Source organism: Ahaetulla prasina, chromosome 2 (genome assembly GCF_028640845.1).
Source record: "Ahaetulla prasina isolate Xishuangbanna chromosome 2, ASM2864084v1, whole genome shotgun sequence".
Classification (NCBI taxonomy): Eukaryota; Metazoa; Chordata; class Lepidosauria; order Squamata; family Colubridae; genus Ahaetulla; species Ahaetulla prasina.
The window spans coordinates 25748619-25766147 of NC_080540.1; the positions used below are offsets into that span (position 1 = coordinate 25748619).

Consider the following 17529-nt stretch of genomic DNA (forward strand, 5'->3'; position numbering starts at 1 on the left):
GAAATAGAAATAGAAATAGAATAGAATAACAGAGTGAAGGGGAGGAGAGAAGAGAAGAGGGAATAATGGAATGAATAGGATAGGGTAGGGTAGGGTAGGGTAGGGTAGGGTAGGGTAGGAATGGAATGGAATGGAATGGAATGGAATGGAATAGAATAGAATAGAATAGAATAGGACAGGACAGGACAGGACAGGACAGGACAGGACAGGACAGGACAGAACAGAATGCCCAAAGGGTTCTTGGAGGTCTTCTAGTCCAACCCTATTTCATTTGAGACAAGAAGCTGTCCAGTCTTTTCTTTTAAAACCCCAGTTATGAAGCACCCACGATTTCTGGTGGCAAGCTGTTCCATTGGACGCCAGCAGAAGGAAGGGAGGGGCAGGCCTGGATAAATGCTGAGTCATGGAGCCACACCCCACAGCCTATATAAAGGACCTGCTTTTGGCATTCCAACCTTGAGTCAAGCAAAGTCTCATCTACTTTGCTGCTATTGCTGAAATCACAACTTGGACTCCTGCCTCCCCTGATAAACCTCGGAGGAATTTGACAAGCTGCAGAGGCTTCGTTGCCACGTTTGATACGGACTTCCTAGACCCGGTCGTCGGAGGGGGAGGGGGACACGACAGTCTCCAACCTTAGTAACTTTAAGGCTTGTGGACTTCAACTCCCAGAATTCCTCAGCCAGCTTTGCTGGCTGAGGGATTCTGGGAGTTTTATTTATTTATTATTTAAATTTGTATACCGCCCTTCTCCCGAAGGACTCAGGGCGGTTCACAGCCAAGTAAAAATACATAATACACTATAAATACAATTAAAATACAGTTAAAAAACTTATTAAATTGGCCACGATTAAAATTTAGAACTAAAACCCATTTAAAACCCATAAACTTAAAAACTAACCCAGTCCAGCGCAAATGAATAGGTGGGTTTTAAGCTCGCGGCGAAAGGTTCGGAGGTCCGGAAGTTGACGAAGTCCTGGGGGGAGTTCGTTCCAGAGGGCGGGAGCCCCCACAGAGAAGGCCCTTCCCCTGGGTGTCGCCAGACGACACTGTCGCGCCGACGGCACCCTGAGGAGTCCCTCTCTGTGAGAGCGCACGGGTCGGTGAGAGGTATTCGGTAGCAGCAGGCGGTCCCGTAAGTAAGTTGAAGTCCACAAGTCTTAAAATTTCCAAGGTTGGAGACCCCTGCTCTAAAAGGAGGGGTGCCCCCAGTGGTGGGATTCAGCCAGTTCGCACCACTTCGGGAGAACCGGTTGTTAACTTTCTGAGCAGTTTGGCAAACTGGTTGTTGGAAGAAATCATTAGGGCAGAGAACCGGTTGTTAAATTACTTGAATCCCAACACTGGGTGCCCCCATTTAAATTCCGCGTCAACTCCTGGTAAAATTGTTCAGGGTAAGAGGATTTAGCACCAGCTAACAAGGCTTGCCATTCCGATGCCTCTTCTCTAGGCGTAGAGCAGGGGATTATTCGGTCGTATTCCATTCAGCTTTGAGCTGCTGACACTGACCTGGTTCCTCTCTCGAGTTCTTGATGTAGGAACAAACATCTGGGCCTCCATATTCAAAAGACAGGAGTACAGCAAAAATGTTTTTAAAAATATTAATTTATTTTTCTCCTTTTCTGTCGGAAGCTTAAGGCAATGTTTGCTTCCAACTTTTTGCCCCCAACCACCACAATGACTGATCCAAGGTGACCCGATAATAGGATCCAACAGACTGAGATTTGAGGTTTGGTTCAGTTTTAGAGGAAAGCTGCATTGGTTACGCTTAAATCTCACAAGTGATTTCTTCGGCTGGTCATTTCACGCTGATTTCACGAAGCGAAGATTCACAGGTTTCCCCCCCCCCCTTATGAAGACAAAGACAAAATAAGGAAACGGGGACTTTCGACAAAAGACAGAGATATGTGTCAACTTTCAAAACGACTCTGCCTGAGGCCTTTTTTTCCCCCTTCCATTTCTCAGTTGCCACACAGACGTGGGGGAGGATAGAGGTTTGGAATCCTATTCTGCGAGGTGCTAGACATAACACAGGCAGAGGCTGGTAGCGCCAAGGTCATCTCAACCAGTGCTGAGCAAGAAAGGAGGGGAGTGCCAGAACACCCTGGGCAACGTTATCTGTGACACTTGGGAGGAAGGAATCATTTACTCAATAATAATAACAATAATAACAACAACAGAGTTGGAAGGGACCTTGGAGGCCTTCTAGTCCAACCCCCTGCCCAGGCAGGAAACCCTACACCATTTCAGACAAATAGTTATCCAACATTTTCTTAAAAACTTCCAGTGTTGGAGCATTCACAACTTCTGCAGGCAAGTTGTTCCACTGATTAATTGTTCTAACTGTCAGGAAATTTCTCCTTAGTTCTAAGTTGCTTCTCTCCTTGATTAGTTTCCACCCATTGCTTCTTGTTCTACCCTCAGGTGCTTTGGAGAACAGCCCGACTCCCTCTTCTTTGTGGCAACCCCTGAGATATTGGAACACTGCTATTATGTCTCCCCTAGTCCTTCTTTTCATTAAACTAGACATACCAGTTCCTGCAACCGTTCTTCATTTGTTTTAGCCTCCAGTCCCCTAATCATCTTTGTTGCTCTTCTCTGCACTCTTTCTAGAGTCTCAACATCTTTTTTAGATCTTTTAATTATACGTTGGGCCTTCAGGCCTGCCACATTTACCGTATTTTTCGGAGTATAAGATGCACCTTAGTTGTTGGGGAGGAAAATAAGAAAAAAGCTGACTGGCAGGTGGATCGGCCTCCAGGAATACCCCCAATCAGCTGTTTCCAGAGGTGAATTTTAGCATCAGGTTTCTTGGTTGTGAGCTCTGGGCCTTGCTTTTTTTTTCTGCCTCTGAAACTTCTGAAATTCTGTTTCAGAAAAAAAAAAATTCTGCCTCTGAAAGCCTCCAAAACAGCTTTGGAAAAAAAGCTTGTGAAGCTCTATTTGGGGGCTTCTTTTCTGAAGCTTCATTTCTAATGCTTTTTTCAGCCTCTGAAACCTCTGTTTGAGAAGCTAGGCGGGGCTACATTCGGAGTGTAAGACACACCCAGATTTTCGCCCTCTTTTTTGGGGAAAAAGGTGTGTCTTGTACTCTGAAAAATATGGCACTACTTTGGGGAACAGGGAGGGAGAATTGTATGGAGCCAAGGTGATATATAGTCATAATAACATTCCTTTCTCAGAAAGTCAAGGTCATATTGCCCTGCACCTGGATAGCTGGAACTGGGAGGCATCTCCAGTTGGGACGGTGTTTGGATTGGATCATGTGATGGACATGTGGGTCCCGGGCAGGGATTTGAACTTTCCTTTGGGTGGGGATAACCTGGAAGGTTTCAGATTCGGGTTTCCCCAGATGTGCCAATATGACATCTCTAACAAAATGTTAACTTTGAGGAAACTGAAGTCTTGGAGTTTTTTTTCGTTGGATGTGTTACTTGGAACCCTGACAATACCACTGCATTAATGGATATAGCTCCTCTTTCTCTTCAGAAATCCAATACATTCTTTGGTGTGTGTGTTTTTAAATGCTATTTTTAAAATTTTACGTAGAGACCCCTTCAAGGAGCATGCAATAACTCCTTGTTCTGCATAGGTATCCAAATTAAAGCATTCGACAGATAGATGCTGAATAAATAAAATTAAAGGTTTAGGGGTTTTTTTGGGGGGAGGATCTTCTGGTTTCTCAGTCAGAACCGAAGAAGCTTCTTGGATGAGAAACGAAATGTCTTCAAAGAGAAATGAAGAAAAAGTCCAGTTGCCCCTTGACAAAGCTCCTTGGGACAACCATAACCTGGAGGACTGAGACTGGGAATCCTCTTCAGTCTGCAAATAGACCCTCTATCTATGCCTACAGAGCAGCCTGCTCAGGATGAGCAATGCTACAACTCAGCACAGATGCTGCGGACACCCCACCCCCAGCCCCTGTAGAATCACTTGCTGAGCTAAGCCGAGAGAGTGCTGCTTCCTAGAGGGACAAGTAGAATAGAATAGAATAGAATAGAATAGAATAGAATAGAATAGAATAGAATAGAATAGAATAGAATAGAATAGAATAGAATAGAATAGAATTTTTATTGGCCAAGTGAGATTGGACACACAAGGAATTTGTCTTGGTGCATATGCTCTCAGTGTACATAAAAGAAAAGATACGTTCATCAAGGTACAACATTTACAACACAATTGATGGTCAATATCAAAATCACTGGGCAAGGAGGCCCACTTCCTCCTCCTTAAAGAATCCCTCCCTCCAACTGCAATAATGTGGGGAAAGGGGTGGTGATGATTTCCCGCGCATGCTCATTTGCCATCCAAAGCTGGAATTGGCCCAGTGTGCAATTTTTAAGGGCAAAGACCGCCCGCGGGTGGCTGTACCTGGCCATGCACAGAGAAAATTTTCGGGTGCAATTCAAGGTGTTAGTTACCACCTTCAAAGCGCTCCATGGCATAGGACCGGGTTACTTACGAGACCGCCTGCTGCTACCGGCGACCTCCCATCGACCAGTGCGCTCCCATAGGGAGGTTCTCCTCAGGGTGCCGTCGGCCAGTCAATGTCGGCTGGCGGCGCCCAGGGGGAGAGCCTTCTCTGTGGGGGCACCAACCCTCTGGAACAAGTTACCACCAGGTATCCGTCAACTCCCTGATCTTCGGACCTTTCGACGCGAGCTGAAAACATTTTTGTTTCACCGTGCAGGACTGGCCTAGTGGGGTTTTAATAAGGGGTTTTATTGGTTTTAAGTTCTTCAACCAACTCTAAATTTTCCTTTTAAACTGGTCCTAAAAATTGTATTAACTGTCTTTACTTTGGCTGTAAACCGCCCTGAGTCCTTTGGGAGAAGGGCGGTATAGAAATTGAAACAATAAATAAATAAATAAATAAATAAAAGTCCACAGAAGGGCGCAGATAGGAATGAGGAAGATTCAAGAATTAATTCAGGAATTAATTCAAGAAGATAATTCAAGAATTAAATCAAAAACTAAGCAAACAAACTTGTCCCCCACCCAGGTCAAATGAGCCTCGGTCCTTTTGTCCTGTAGGAAATGAATCAAAAGAGCCTCAGAAGTTACCTTAAAACTACAGGTCTTCTTCAATTTATGACCACATTCGAGCCAGAAAATTTTTGTTGTTAAGCGAGACATTTGTTAAAATGGAGTTTTGCTCCACGGTCACTCACGCTCTTGTCACTTCCCGTTTGGATTATTGCAATGCTCTCTACATGGGGCTGCTGCTGAAGTGCACCCGGAGGCTGCAGCTAGTCCAGAATGCAGCTGCGCAGGTAATAGTGGGAGCAACTCGTTGCTCCCATGTAACACCAATCCTGCGCGGCTTGCATTGGCTTCCTGTGGTCTTTCGGGTGCGCTTTAAGATTTTGGTCACCACCTTCAAAGCGCTCCATGGCTTAGGGCCCGGGTACTTACGGGACCGCCTGCTGTTACCGCATGCCTCCCACCGACCAGACGCCTCACAGAGAGGCCTTCTCAGGTGCCGTCCACCAAACAATGTCGGCTGGCGGCGCCCAGGGGAGAGCCTTCTCTGTGGGAGCTCCACGCCTGGAACGAACTTCCTCCTGGACTACGTCAAGTGCCTGATCTTCGGACCTTTCGCCGTGAGCTGAAAACGCATTTATTTATTCAAGCGGGACTGGCATAATATTTTTAATATTTTTAATATTTTAAATTTTAACTGGGGTTTTATTATTATATGGTTTATAATTTTAAATTTTAAACTTTTAAATGTGGCCATTTTTTCTAATATGCTCGGTTTTAAATTGTCGTTTTAATTGTACATTTTTGTGTTTTTTATTTTTTGGCTGTACACCGCCCTGAGTCCTTTGGGAGAAGGGCGGTATAAAAATTTAATAAATAAATAAATAAATAAATAATAAATTTTATCATAGCTGGGAAGTGAATCACTGCAGTTGATAAGTTAGTAACCCGGTTGTTAAGTGAATCTGGCTTCCCCATTGACTTTGCTAGTCAGAAGGCCGCAAAAGGGGATCACATGACCTTGGGATGCAGCAACTGTCATAAGTGTGAAGCATCTGAATTTTGATCACATGACCATGGGGATGCTCGAAAGGTCGTAACTGTGAAAGATGGCCATAAGTCACATTTTTCAGTGCCGTAACTTTGAACGGTCATTAATCATACGGTTGTAAGTCGAGGACTACTTACAGATTGTTTGGATGGCTGTTTCTGGCTCTATACAGGCACTCCTCGATTTACAACCTTTCATTTAGCGACCGTTCGAAGCTACAACGGCACTAAAAAAAGCGACTTCTGTTTTTCATACTTACGACCGTTGCAGTCCCTGTGGTCATGTGATCAATATTCAGACACTTGGCAACTGGTCCATATTTATGACGATGTGATTTGCCTTTTGCGACCTGACCAGCAGTCAATGTGGGGGAACCAGATTCACTTAACAACCGGGATACTAACTTAACAATTGCAGGGATTCACTTAACAATTGTGGCAAGGAAAGTTGTACAATGGGGCAAAACTCAACACTGTAATCAGTTCACTTAGCAACAGAAATGTTGGGCTCAATTGCGTCGTTAGTCGAGGACTACCGGTACGTTGTAAGTCGCGTAGAATTGCACGCAAAAAGTAGTTGGTGTAAAAATGAGGGGAGTGAATAAAAAGGCAATTTTTGCCGCCCTCCGTTGCCAAGACTTTGTCCCGCTTCCCTCAACATCTTTCTGAATGATTTAAAGTTTTAGCAGTTGTCTGGATTGGTCACAGTTTACATCTTGTATTCTTGTTCCAACACTATATTTCCCTAGTGATTTATTCCTGCTTATTTCCAGTTGTTTTCTTTTCTTTTCTTTTTTTAAATTAATGCTGTCGGGCAACTCCATGCAAAATGACAACAGCAAAACTGTTTTACCACGTAAGTTTATCATAAGGAAATGTTTTTTTTTCTCACTCGGTGTGTGTATCTTTAAGGAAGTCACTAAAAAAGGGTGGGTTATTTTTTCTTTCCTAAAAAGGGTTTTTAAATTGATAAATGTTCTGTCAGGAAATTATGCAGCAGCTGTCCCCAAATGAAGTCAGAGATGCTGACACAAACTTGTAGTTTGATATAAACGCATATATTCAACCTGTTGTGCCTCGCCCGCCCTCCTCTCCTCAGCTGGGCCCCTCCCATCTCCTGCTATCTGAGCCAGAGACTGATAGTGAAGAAGAATGGCCTGGTATGCCTCCAGCCCCCAGCCCTGGCACCATGCCCAGACAGACTGAGCAAACAAACCTCCCTACAGCGTGTGAGCATGAAGCCAGCCACGAGCTAGAATTGCCGGCAGCTGAGGACAAAAAGACACAGTGGACAGATCCCCGCTTCTGGAGAATGGAGAGGGGACGTCAGCAAAAGGAAGGGAGGGGCAGGCCTGGATAAGTGCTGAGTCATGGAGCCACACCCCATAGTCTATATAAAGGATCTGCTTTTTGGCATTCCTTGAGTCAGGCAAAGTCTCATCTGGTTGCTGAAGTGACACCTTGGATTCCTGCCTGCCCTGAGAACTCTGACAGGAATTTGGCAAAGCTGCAGAGGCTTCGTGGCCACGCTTGATACAGATTTTCCAGACCCGGCCGTCAGAGGAGGAGTGGGACACGACATCACCTCTATATTTCAGTAACTAACATATTCAGGCATATCACTACATCATGAGGTAAATCACAGAACAGCAAATGGAGCACGCAGAAAAAAAAGGCGGGGGAAAAAGGGAAATTCCCCCTTGACACCCAACCACCAATTATAATGTAGATTGCCTCATGCAGGATAGATCCCTGAAGAAATAAAGATTAACTCATTTCAGGCAGCAATTGTTTTTATTGATGATTACATTTATACCATGCCTTTCTATTTCTATACCCACTCAAGACAGCTTACAAAAAAATGTAAAAACAAGAACACTGCTAGCATTTTTATGGGTTTTCCTTGATACCGATTTTTATGGGTTTTCCTTAATATCGATACTTTTATGCGACTGACGGTAACAGCTCTGAGTAAAGTTTTTCCCACATTCCATACATTTGTGGGGTTTCTCCCCGTGGTGGATGTTTCTATGGTAAGAAAGATGACTGCTCCTGCTGAAGCTCTTTCCACACTCCAGACATTTGTAAGGTTTTTCTCCCGTGTGGATCCTTTTATGGTAGTTGAGGTAACAGCTTTGAGTAAAGCTCTTTCCGCACTCCAGGCATTTAAACGGCTTCTCTCCTGGGTGGATGTTTTTATGGGAGGACAGGTGACTGCTTCTAATGAAGCTCTTCCCACACTCCAGACATTTGTAGGGTTTCTCCCCCGTGTGGATCCTTTTGTGGATCGTGAGATCCGTGCTGCCCCTGAAAGTCTTCCCGCATTCCGTGCACTTTAACGATTTTTCCCCCGTGTGGATCCTTCGATGGACCTGAAAGGCACTGCGGTCTCTGAAGCGCCTTCCACAGTCCGTGCAACTGTACGGTTTCTCCCCTGTGTGGATCCTCATGTGGTTAGGCAGGTGACTGCTCCACCTGAAAGTTTTTCCACACTCCATGCACATGTACGGCTTCTCCCCGGTGTGGATTCTCATGTGGCAAGTGAGGTGACCCCTTTGGATGAAGCTCTTTCCACACTCCATGCATTTAAAGGGTTTCTCCCCCGTGTGGATCCTTTTATGCAACGTCAGGTTGCTGCTCATTGTAAAACTCTTTCCGCACTCCGTACATTTGAAGGGTTTCTCGCCCGTGTGGACCCTTTTGTGAGATGTAAGGTCGGTATTGCGTCGGAAGCCTTTTCCGCACTCGGTGCATTTGTACGGCTTCTCCCCCGTGTGGATCCTTTTATGGGAAGTGAGGGAACTGGAGTGGCTGAAGGTTTTTCCACACTCCGTGCATTGATACGGTTTGTTTTTGGTGGAGACGCTCTGATATAATGTCAGAGGGAAGTTCCCGTAGTAATTCTTTACACGGTCTCTGCGTTCACAAGCTTTCGCTTTTGTGTGGATCCGGCGATCTTTGTTTCTATCGGGTTTATCTTTGAATTGTTCTCCATACCCTGAATTCTCTCCCTTCTGATTGTCTTGGGTCTGGAAATCCTGTATTCCCATACTTAAAGTCGTTGAGAACGGCTCACCCCGATCGCTTGGCTGGTTGTCCTCACCTTGTTCTGGTCTCCACATATTTTGAAACATGTCTGGTCCTTCATTCTTAACTGTTTGCATTGGAAGCGTCCTTGCCTTCTCGTTATTCTTATTCTCTGGCCCATCATCTGCATGGGGTAAAACAAAATAAAAGTAAGTACAGATAGTCCTCAACGTACGACCACAATTGAGCCCAACATTTCTGTTGCTAAGTGAAACATTCGTTAAGTGAAATATTGCCCCGTTTTAAGATCTTTCTTGCCACAATTGTTAAGTGAGTCACTGCAAAAGAAAAATGAACTCCCATGGGAAAAAAACTCCATGTATTGCAAAATTTTTCTCCAGAATTTCAAATCTTTCGTCTTATTTAGTTAGTTAGTTAGTTATTTCATATGGCATAATAGAATACAGCATTAATGCACAAAATTCATAAAAACAGCATGTAAAAAGTCCTTTCCTTTTTCTAAATTTGGAAACCAAGATGATGCTTTAACACCGCGGTCACCAACAGGTGGTCCGTGGACCACTGGTGGTCTGCGAGAAAATTTTAGTGGTCCGCAGAAAAATTATTTGCATTTTTTATATTGCACTAAGTCAGGGGTCCTCAAACTACGGCCCCTGAGATGGATACATGCAATGAACGTTTGTGTTGCTGCAGAGAGTCTCCCCCTTTGGGGTCTTTTTGTGTGGGTTGAATTCTGACTTGGGGGTCTGCTTTGGCCTCCTGGTGTGGGGCTTTGGGTGAAGGCTGGAGGGAAGCCCCGCTGGTAGCGAAGAGCCGGAGGGCCTTGTTCCTGTGGGACTGCATCATGGCCTGGAACTGGCTGACCATCTCAGCCCGCTGAGCCTCCAGGCTACCTGGCTTTGCACTCCTGCAGGTCTTCCCTCTGCTTGGAAAGCCTATGCTCCTAGTCCTCAGTGAGGTGCTTCTGCTGAGCCCCCTTTTCGATTAGATCCAATTTGAACTGAGCCAGCTGTTTTGCCAACTCTTTCTCCTGGTGGCTGCTTAGCTCCAACAACTGCTTCCTGTTGGGGCCCTAGGGAGCCCGGGTAGACAGGCAAGAAGTGTGTTGTGCTTCGCCCGCCCTCCTCTCCTCAGCCGGGCCCCTCCCATCTCCTGCTATCTGAGCCAGAGACTGATAGTGAAGAAGAATGGCCTGGCATGCCTCCAGCCCCAACCCTGGCACCATGCCCGGACAGACTGAGCAAACAAACCTCCCTACAGCGTGTGAGCATGAAGCCAGCCATGAGCTAGAATTGCCGGCAGCTGAGCAGGAGGACGAAAAGTGGACAGATCCCTGCTTCCAGAGAATGGAGAGGTGACGTCAGCAAAAGGAAGGAAGGGACAGGCCTGGATAAGTGCTGAGTCATGGAGCCACACCCCATGGCCTATATAAAGGATCTGCTTTTTGGCATTCCTTGAGTCAGGCAAAGTCTCATCTGGTTGCTAAAGTCACACCTTGGATTCCTGCCTGCCCTGAGAACTCTGACAGGAATTTGGCAAAGCTGCAGAGGCTTCGTGGCCACGCTGGATACAGACTTCCCAGACCCGGCCGTCAGAGGAGGAGTGGGACGCGACAAAGTGGCTGGGAGGGAGGGGCGAGTAGAAGCCAGCGAGATGCCCTTCAATATGAGTGACATCGAGTTGGCCATGTCCACCCAGTCACATGACTACCTAGCCACTCCCACCCAACTGGTCATTAGGCAGATCATATTAGTGGTCCGCAGGATTTAAAATTATGAACTTAGTGGTCCCTGGGATCCAAAAGTTTGGTGATCCCTGCTTTAATATTCATAAATATGAGTCAGTTTCCAAGTGTCTGAATTTTGATCACATGATCACGAGGACGCTGCAAAGGTCATAACTTTGAAAAACAGTCATAAGTCACATTTTTCAGCGTCGTCGTAACTTTGAATGGTCACTAAATGAACTACCTGTAGCCTGGTTGTTAAGTGAATCTGGCTTCCCCATAGAACTTGCTTATCAGAAGGTCGCAAAACCTGATCACCTGATCCCAGGATACTGCAACCGTCATAAACACGAACCAATTACCAAGCATCCGAATTTTGATCATGTGACCAAGGGGATGGGGCAACCATTGTTGTAACGGTGAAAAATGGTAATCGGTCACTTTTTTCAGTGCAGTTGTAACTATGAATGGTCACTAAATGAACGGTTGTGACTGACTAACTGTGTCTCGAAAGAGGAAGAGATGGAAAACATACGTACAAATCAGGATAAATCAAAGCCCTTACCTAGAGAAGCCACAGTTCTTGAATTCTCCAGCATGATCGCACCATGCAAAGCTTTTTGATGGGGGTCCAGTAAGGCCCACTCTTCTTTGGTGAAAAAGACAGCAACGTCTCGGAAAGACACACGAGTCTGAAAAAAAGAGAAAGTTCCCAGTGAATATAACGTCTGGGATTTTCTTGCAACTTCTCTATCTTAAGTCACGTATCTTAAAAAGGATGGGTGTATTACTTGAAGATTCAAAGGGTCCTTGAGTAGCTCAGACTGCTAAGACAGTCTGTTATTAACAGCAGCTGCTTGCAATTATTGTAATTATTGCAATTATTGCAATTATTGCAGGTTCAAGTCCCACCAGGCAATTATTGCAGGTTCAAGTCCCAAGGTTGACTCAGCCTTCCATCCTTTATAAGGTAGGTAAAATGAGGACCTAGATTGTTGGGGGCAATAAAAGTTGACTTTGTATATAATATACAAATGGATGAAGACTATTGCTTGACATAGTGTAAGCCGCCCTGAGTCTTCGGAGAAGGGCGGGATATAAATGCAAAAACAAAACAAAAAAAACGATGTCAAAGAAAACGGACAGACCACAGTCTGACCACACATTGTGGGCCAAAGGTTCAGAATGTGAATGATTCAATAAGAGTGTCTATTATCCATCTCGCTTAAGTTAGTTAGCAGAGGAAGACTCCTGGCTCAGGTCATGGCCCTATTGGAGCCCAGTTTGGAGGAGGAGGAGGAGGAGGAACTGCAACTATCCGACAGGGAGGGCATGAGTGGTGGGTTGCTACCAGTTCACCTTGGTTCGGGCGAACTGGTAGCGGTGGCAGGAGGCGCTGGCTACCCGCATGTGCAGAAGCGAACTGGTAGTGACGGGATTTGAAACCCACCACTGGATGGCATGTCTCCCTTGGCAAATTGGGAGAGGCCAGGGGCAGAGGATGCTGCTGTTGTGCCTCGTCCTCCCTCCTCTCCTCAGCTGGCCCCTCCCGTCTACACCCGGGCCTGTTATCAGACTCCGAGTCTGATAATGAAGATGAACGGCCTGTCTTGCCTCCAGCCCCCGGCCCTAGCCCCATGCCCGGACAGGATGTCAGGAATGAACAAAAAAACCCCGATAAACGTCACTCCTACAGCGTGTGAGCAGGAAGCCAGCCACGTGCTGGAATTACTGACAGCAGATGCAGCCGAAGAGAATTCAGAGTGGGAGGATCCTCGCTTCCGGAGATCTGAGAGGCGACGCCAACAGAAGGAAGGGAGGGGCAGGCCTGGATAAATGCTGAGTCATGGAGCCACCCACAGCCTATATAAAGGACCTGCTTTTGGCATTCCAACCTTGAGTCAAGCAAAGTCTCATCTACTTTGCTGCTATCGGACCCTATTGCTGAAGTCACAACTTGGACTCCTGCCTACCCTGATAAACCTCGGAGGAATTTGACAAGCTGCAGAGGCTTCGTTGCCACGTTTGATACGGACTTCCTAGACCCGGTCATCGGAGGGGGAGGGGGACACGACACAGACAGAGGGGAGGATTGGCTGCTGACAGGCTGTAGTGCCGATAGACAACTGATCCCCTCTGATGAGGGACAGCAGCCTCCTCCACTCGATCCAAGGGCACGGAGAGCAGAGTGTAGGCAAGCTCAGAGAAGGAAAAAATAGCAAGCCCTAAAATATTGAATAAAAAAAATAAGAGGACCCTGACGCGCGTACAGTTACAAAACGCACCTCATGCTGCCTTATTTTTTCGGCACCTTTTCTATGTTCTCCACTTACCAGACCCACAGGCATAGATGCTGTTTTTGCTTTATGGGAAGGAGCTGATTCTGCAAACACAGGTGATGCTGTTTTCCTTCCTGTGAGAGAGGCAAAATTAGGGGAGGCGGGCTTTTTGAAAGGATCCTTAATGACATCCAGAAAGGAGGAAGAAGAGGAGGAGGAAGAGAAGGGGGAGGGGGAGGAGGAGGAGGAGGAGGAGGAGGAGGAGGAGGAGAAGAGGCAGAGGAAGAAGAATAAGAAGAGGAAGAAGAAGAAGAAGAAGAAGAAGAAGAAGAAGAAGAAGAAGAAGAAGAAGAAGAAGAAGAAGAAGAAGAAGAAGAAGAAGAAGAACAACAACAACAACAACAACAACAACAACAACAATGTCAAACTTGTGATGTCATGTTGTAGTCATGTGACAGATTGCAACTTTCCCCCCCTTTGCTAAATTGGGGGTGGGAGGAGGAGGAGGAGAAAGAGGGAGAGAGAAAACAAGAAAAGAAGCAGAAGGAGAAGGAGAAGGAGAAGGAGAAGGAGAAGAAAGGAGAAGGAGAAGGAGAAGGAGAAGGAGAAGGAGAAGGAGAAGGAGAAGGAGAAGGAGAAGAAAGGAGAAGGAGGATTATTACTCTCAAAATATATCTCACAAAGGAATTTACAGTTCTTGGAAAGAACCTTATGGTACCTGTTAAGAAGTTCCGACCTGGATCCTTTGAGGAAATTCTGTTGAAGATTAGCTCCTGAGATGGATGTCCTCTTGCCCTGAGACTTTCAGAGGCCCCTCCCACAAAGGATCCCTGGGCAAGAAACACCAGACAAGAAGAGGAGTTAAGGATATTCACATTAGCAGATTCTTACCCTTTGCTTCCAACTTCACAGTCCCGAATTTCCATCAGTGGGAACACAAAAATGTGGCGCCACAACAGTTCGCTTCAAATATGGCCTCTGAAAGCGACAATGGATTAATTTGCCTACAGACACGTTGCCATTGTTTATTTATTTATTTTTTTCACACAGTATATATGAGCATAAGCATGAAACAATTATACAATATATAAGCATATATATGAGTATGTAATAACTATTTTAATTGGATATAATGAAAGGAAACAATAGAACGGGAACGGTAGGCACGTTTGTGCTCTTATGCACGCCCCTTACAGACCTCTTAGGAATGGGGTGAGGTCAATAGTAGACAGTTTTTGGTTGAAGCTTTGGGGATTTTGGGAAGAGACCACAGAGTCAGGTAGAGTATTCCAAGCATTAACAACTCTGTTACTGAAGTCATATGTTCTGCAATCAAGATTGGAGTGGTTCACATTAAGCTTAAATCTATTGTGTGCTCGTGTATTGTTGCGATTGAAGCTGAAGTAGTCTTTTACAGGAAGGACAGTGTAATAGATGATTCTATGAGTTAATCTCAGGTCATGTCGAAGGCAGCGGAGTTCTAAATTTTCTAAACCCAGGATTAATAATTTAATTCTGGGTTTAGAAAATTTAACGTTAATAATTCCAGAAATGTTAATAATTCCAGAAAGCTGAAGTAGCAACGAAGATGATTAGGGGACTGGAGGCTAAAACATATGAAGAACAGTTGCAGGAACTGGGTATGTCTAGTTTAATAAAAAGAAGGACTAGGGGAGACATGATAGCAGTGTTCCAATATCTCAGGGGCTGCCACAAAGAAGAGGGAGTCGGGCTGTTCTCCAAGGCACCTGAGGGTAGAACAAGAAGCAATGGGTGGAAACTAATCAAGGAAAGAAGCAACTTAGAACTAAGGAGAAATTTCCTGACAGTTAGAGCAATTAATAAGTGGAACGACTTGCCTGCAGAAGTTGTGAATGCTCCAACACTGGAAATTTTTAAGAAAATGTTGGATAACCATCTGACTGAGATGGTGTAGGGTTTCCTGCCTGGGCAGGGGGTTGGACTAGAAGGCCTCCAAGGTCCCTTCCAACTCTGTTGTTATATTATATTATATTAAATATTGAAGAACGGTGTTACTATCCATCTGGAACTATCAGGATGGAATCCTCTCACCTGCAATTTCGCCTGCTTTGTTTCCTCTCCTTGGTTCAGGAGGAAGCCCTCCGCCAAGGCCACCGCCTGGGAACTGGTGTCTGGTTCACACTCCTGGACCCAGCTCTTCATCTCCAGGGGCAGGATGGCCAGGAACTGCTCCAGGATCACCAGGTCCAGCATCTTAGCTTTGGTGATCCTTTCTGGTTTCAGCCACCGAGCGCAGAGCTGGTGGAGCCGGCTGCAAAGCTGTCGGGGTCCTTTGGCCTCTTCATATCGGAAGGCTCTGAAACACCAGCACCGATCGTGCAAACCGGCCGCGTCTTCCTCTAGGTTCTTCGGTCCGGTTTTTTCTCCGGTGGTCTCAGGGCGAGGAACCGGTCGTCGTTGTCGTCCTTCCTCTGCTGGGTGTTCTCCGTGCATTTTTTCCCTCTGCATTTTCTAAATGAAAAAAAAAAATGGGATCGGCTCAGTGGTGAAATCTAAATTTCTTTCCTACCGGTTCTGTGGGCGTGGCTTGGTGGGCGTGGCTTGGTGGGACGGTCATGTGACTGGGTGGGCGTGGCTATGTGACTGGGGGGGATCAAAAGACAGAAACTCACTAACAGTGTCCTGCTGGAGCAGGGTTGGACTAGATGATCTCCAGGTCCCTTCCAGCTCTGGATTATCCTCTGAAGCTGTGTCTAGTGTCAGGTTTGTAGTCCTTCCTTCCTCTCCTTTTCCCTCCCTCCTTCCTTCCTTCTTTCCTTTCTTTTCTTTTCTTTCCTTCCTTCCTTCCTTTCTTTTTTTTTTTTATTTGCATTTATATCCCGCCCTTCTCCGAAGACTTAGGGCGGCTTACACTATGTTAGCAATAGTCTTCATTCTATTTGTATATTTATATACAAAGTCAACTTATTGCCCCCAACAATCTGGGTCCTCATTTTACCTACCTTATAAAGGATGGAAGGCTGAGTCAACCTTGGGCCTGGTGGGACTAGAACCTGCAGTAATTGCAAGCAGCTGTGTTAATAACAGACTGTCTTAACAGTCTGAGCCACCAGAGGCCCCTGTGGCCCCTTTCTTTCTTTTCTTTCTTTCTTTCTTTTTCTTTCTTTCTCTTTCTCTTTCTTCCCTCCTTCCTTTTTCTTTCTTTCCTTTCTTTCTCTCTCTCTCTCTCAAATGAACCCCTTACCTCCCTCCCCCAATTTTTTGCCTAGCAGGCTTCAGCTTTTTTACCTTTTAAAAAATGCTTTTAAAAGTTAAAAAAAAAAGCCTCTGAGCATCAGGCACCTCGGCTGGGATCGTCAGAGCCTTGTTTTAACCCTTTAAAAGCATTTTTTTACAACTTCTTCAGCCGAAGAGGTTGTTTAAAAAAATGCTTTTAAAAGTAAAAACCAAAAAAAAGGCTCTTACGATCGCGTGGCTCAGCTGGGCATGGGGGGGGGCAGAGATTTTTGCTATTGGTTTTCCGAACCACCTGCCGCCATTGCTACCGGATTGGCCGATCCGGTCTGAACCGGGAGCATTTCACCCCTGGATCAGCCTTTTTCTGATCTCCAAAGTTATCTTCCTTGTTTAGGACCTCAACTGCAGGGCCTCTGGTGGCTCAGGCTGTTAAGACAGTCTGTTATTAACAGCAGCTGCTTGCAATTACTGCAGGCTCGAGTCCCACCAGGCCCAAGGTTGACTCAGCCTTCCATCCTTTATAAGGTAGGTAAAATGAGGACCCAGATTGTTGGGGGGCAATAAAAGTTGACTTTGTATATAATATACAAATGGATGAAGATTATTGCTTAACATAGTGTAAGCCTCCCTGAGTCTTCGGGGAAGGGTGGGATATAAATGCAAATAAAAAAAAAAGAGAGAGATTCTGGAAAAATCTCACCCCTCCTTACACACGGTCCTTCTGCAGACAAAAACTCCTGAGCAAGAGATGTTTCCAGATATTAACTAGCGGAACAACTTGCCTCCAGAAATTGTGGGTTTCTCAACACTGGAGATTTTGAAGAGATTGGACAGCCGTTTGTCTGAAATGCCCTAGGGCAGGGGTCTGCAAACTTGGCTCTTTTAAGACTCGTGGACTTCAACTCCCAGAGTTCCTCAGCCAGCTCAGAGTTTTCATTGCGTCTTCTGACTGCCATGTCTTTCTGACATGAAGTCAACCTGTCAAAAGTCAGGGTCCAGGCCGGCAGCTGTGCAAACGGCCCCTCTGCCTCTCTTCCCGGTTCGGGCCAGCTGTCTTGCCTTGCACTCGCACATCTGGATCCCAGCTCTGCTTGGTTTTATTTACAGATATTCGTCACACTATTGCAAAGCTGGGGTGGGTGGGTTGGGGTTTTTTTGTTTTTTGTTTTTTGTTTGCTTTGCAAAGGCAACAATTCTGGCCAGGTTGCAATTCAGCCTCGCAAC

At 45.7% G+C, this 17529-nt stretch overlaps 1 protein-coding gene across 1 annotated transcript; it reads right to left on the bottom strand.

Annotated features, from left to right (window-relative positions):
* Nucleotides 1–7572: 7572 nt before the first annotated feature.
* On the bottom strand, nucleotides 7573–15562 carry LOC131193433 (zinc finger protein 737-like). The gene is made up of 5 exons (XM_058173584.1): nucleotides 15160–15562; nucleotides 13805–13916; nucleotides 13141–13220; nucleotides 11373–11499; nucleotides 7573–9244 (listed from the first exon to the last, which is right to left on the bottom strand). Exons 1-5 carry the CDS (start codon nucleotides 15559–15561, stop codon nucleotides 7950–7952), a joined length of 2016 nt encoding a protein of 671 aa, XP_058029567.1. The 5' UTR covers nucleotide 15562; the 3' UTR covers nucleotides 7573–7949.
* Nucleotides 15563–17529: the final 1967 nt, after the last annotated feature.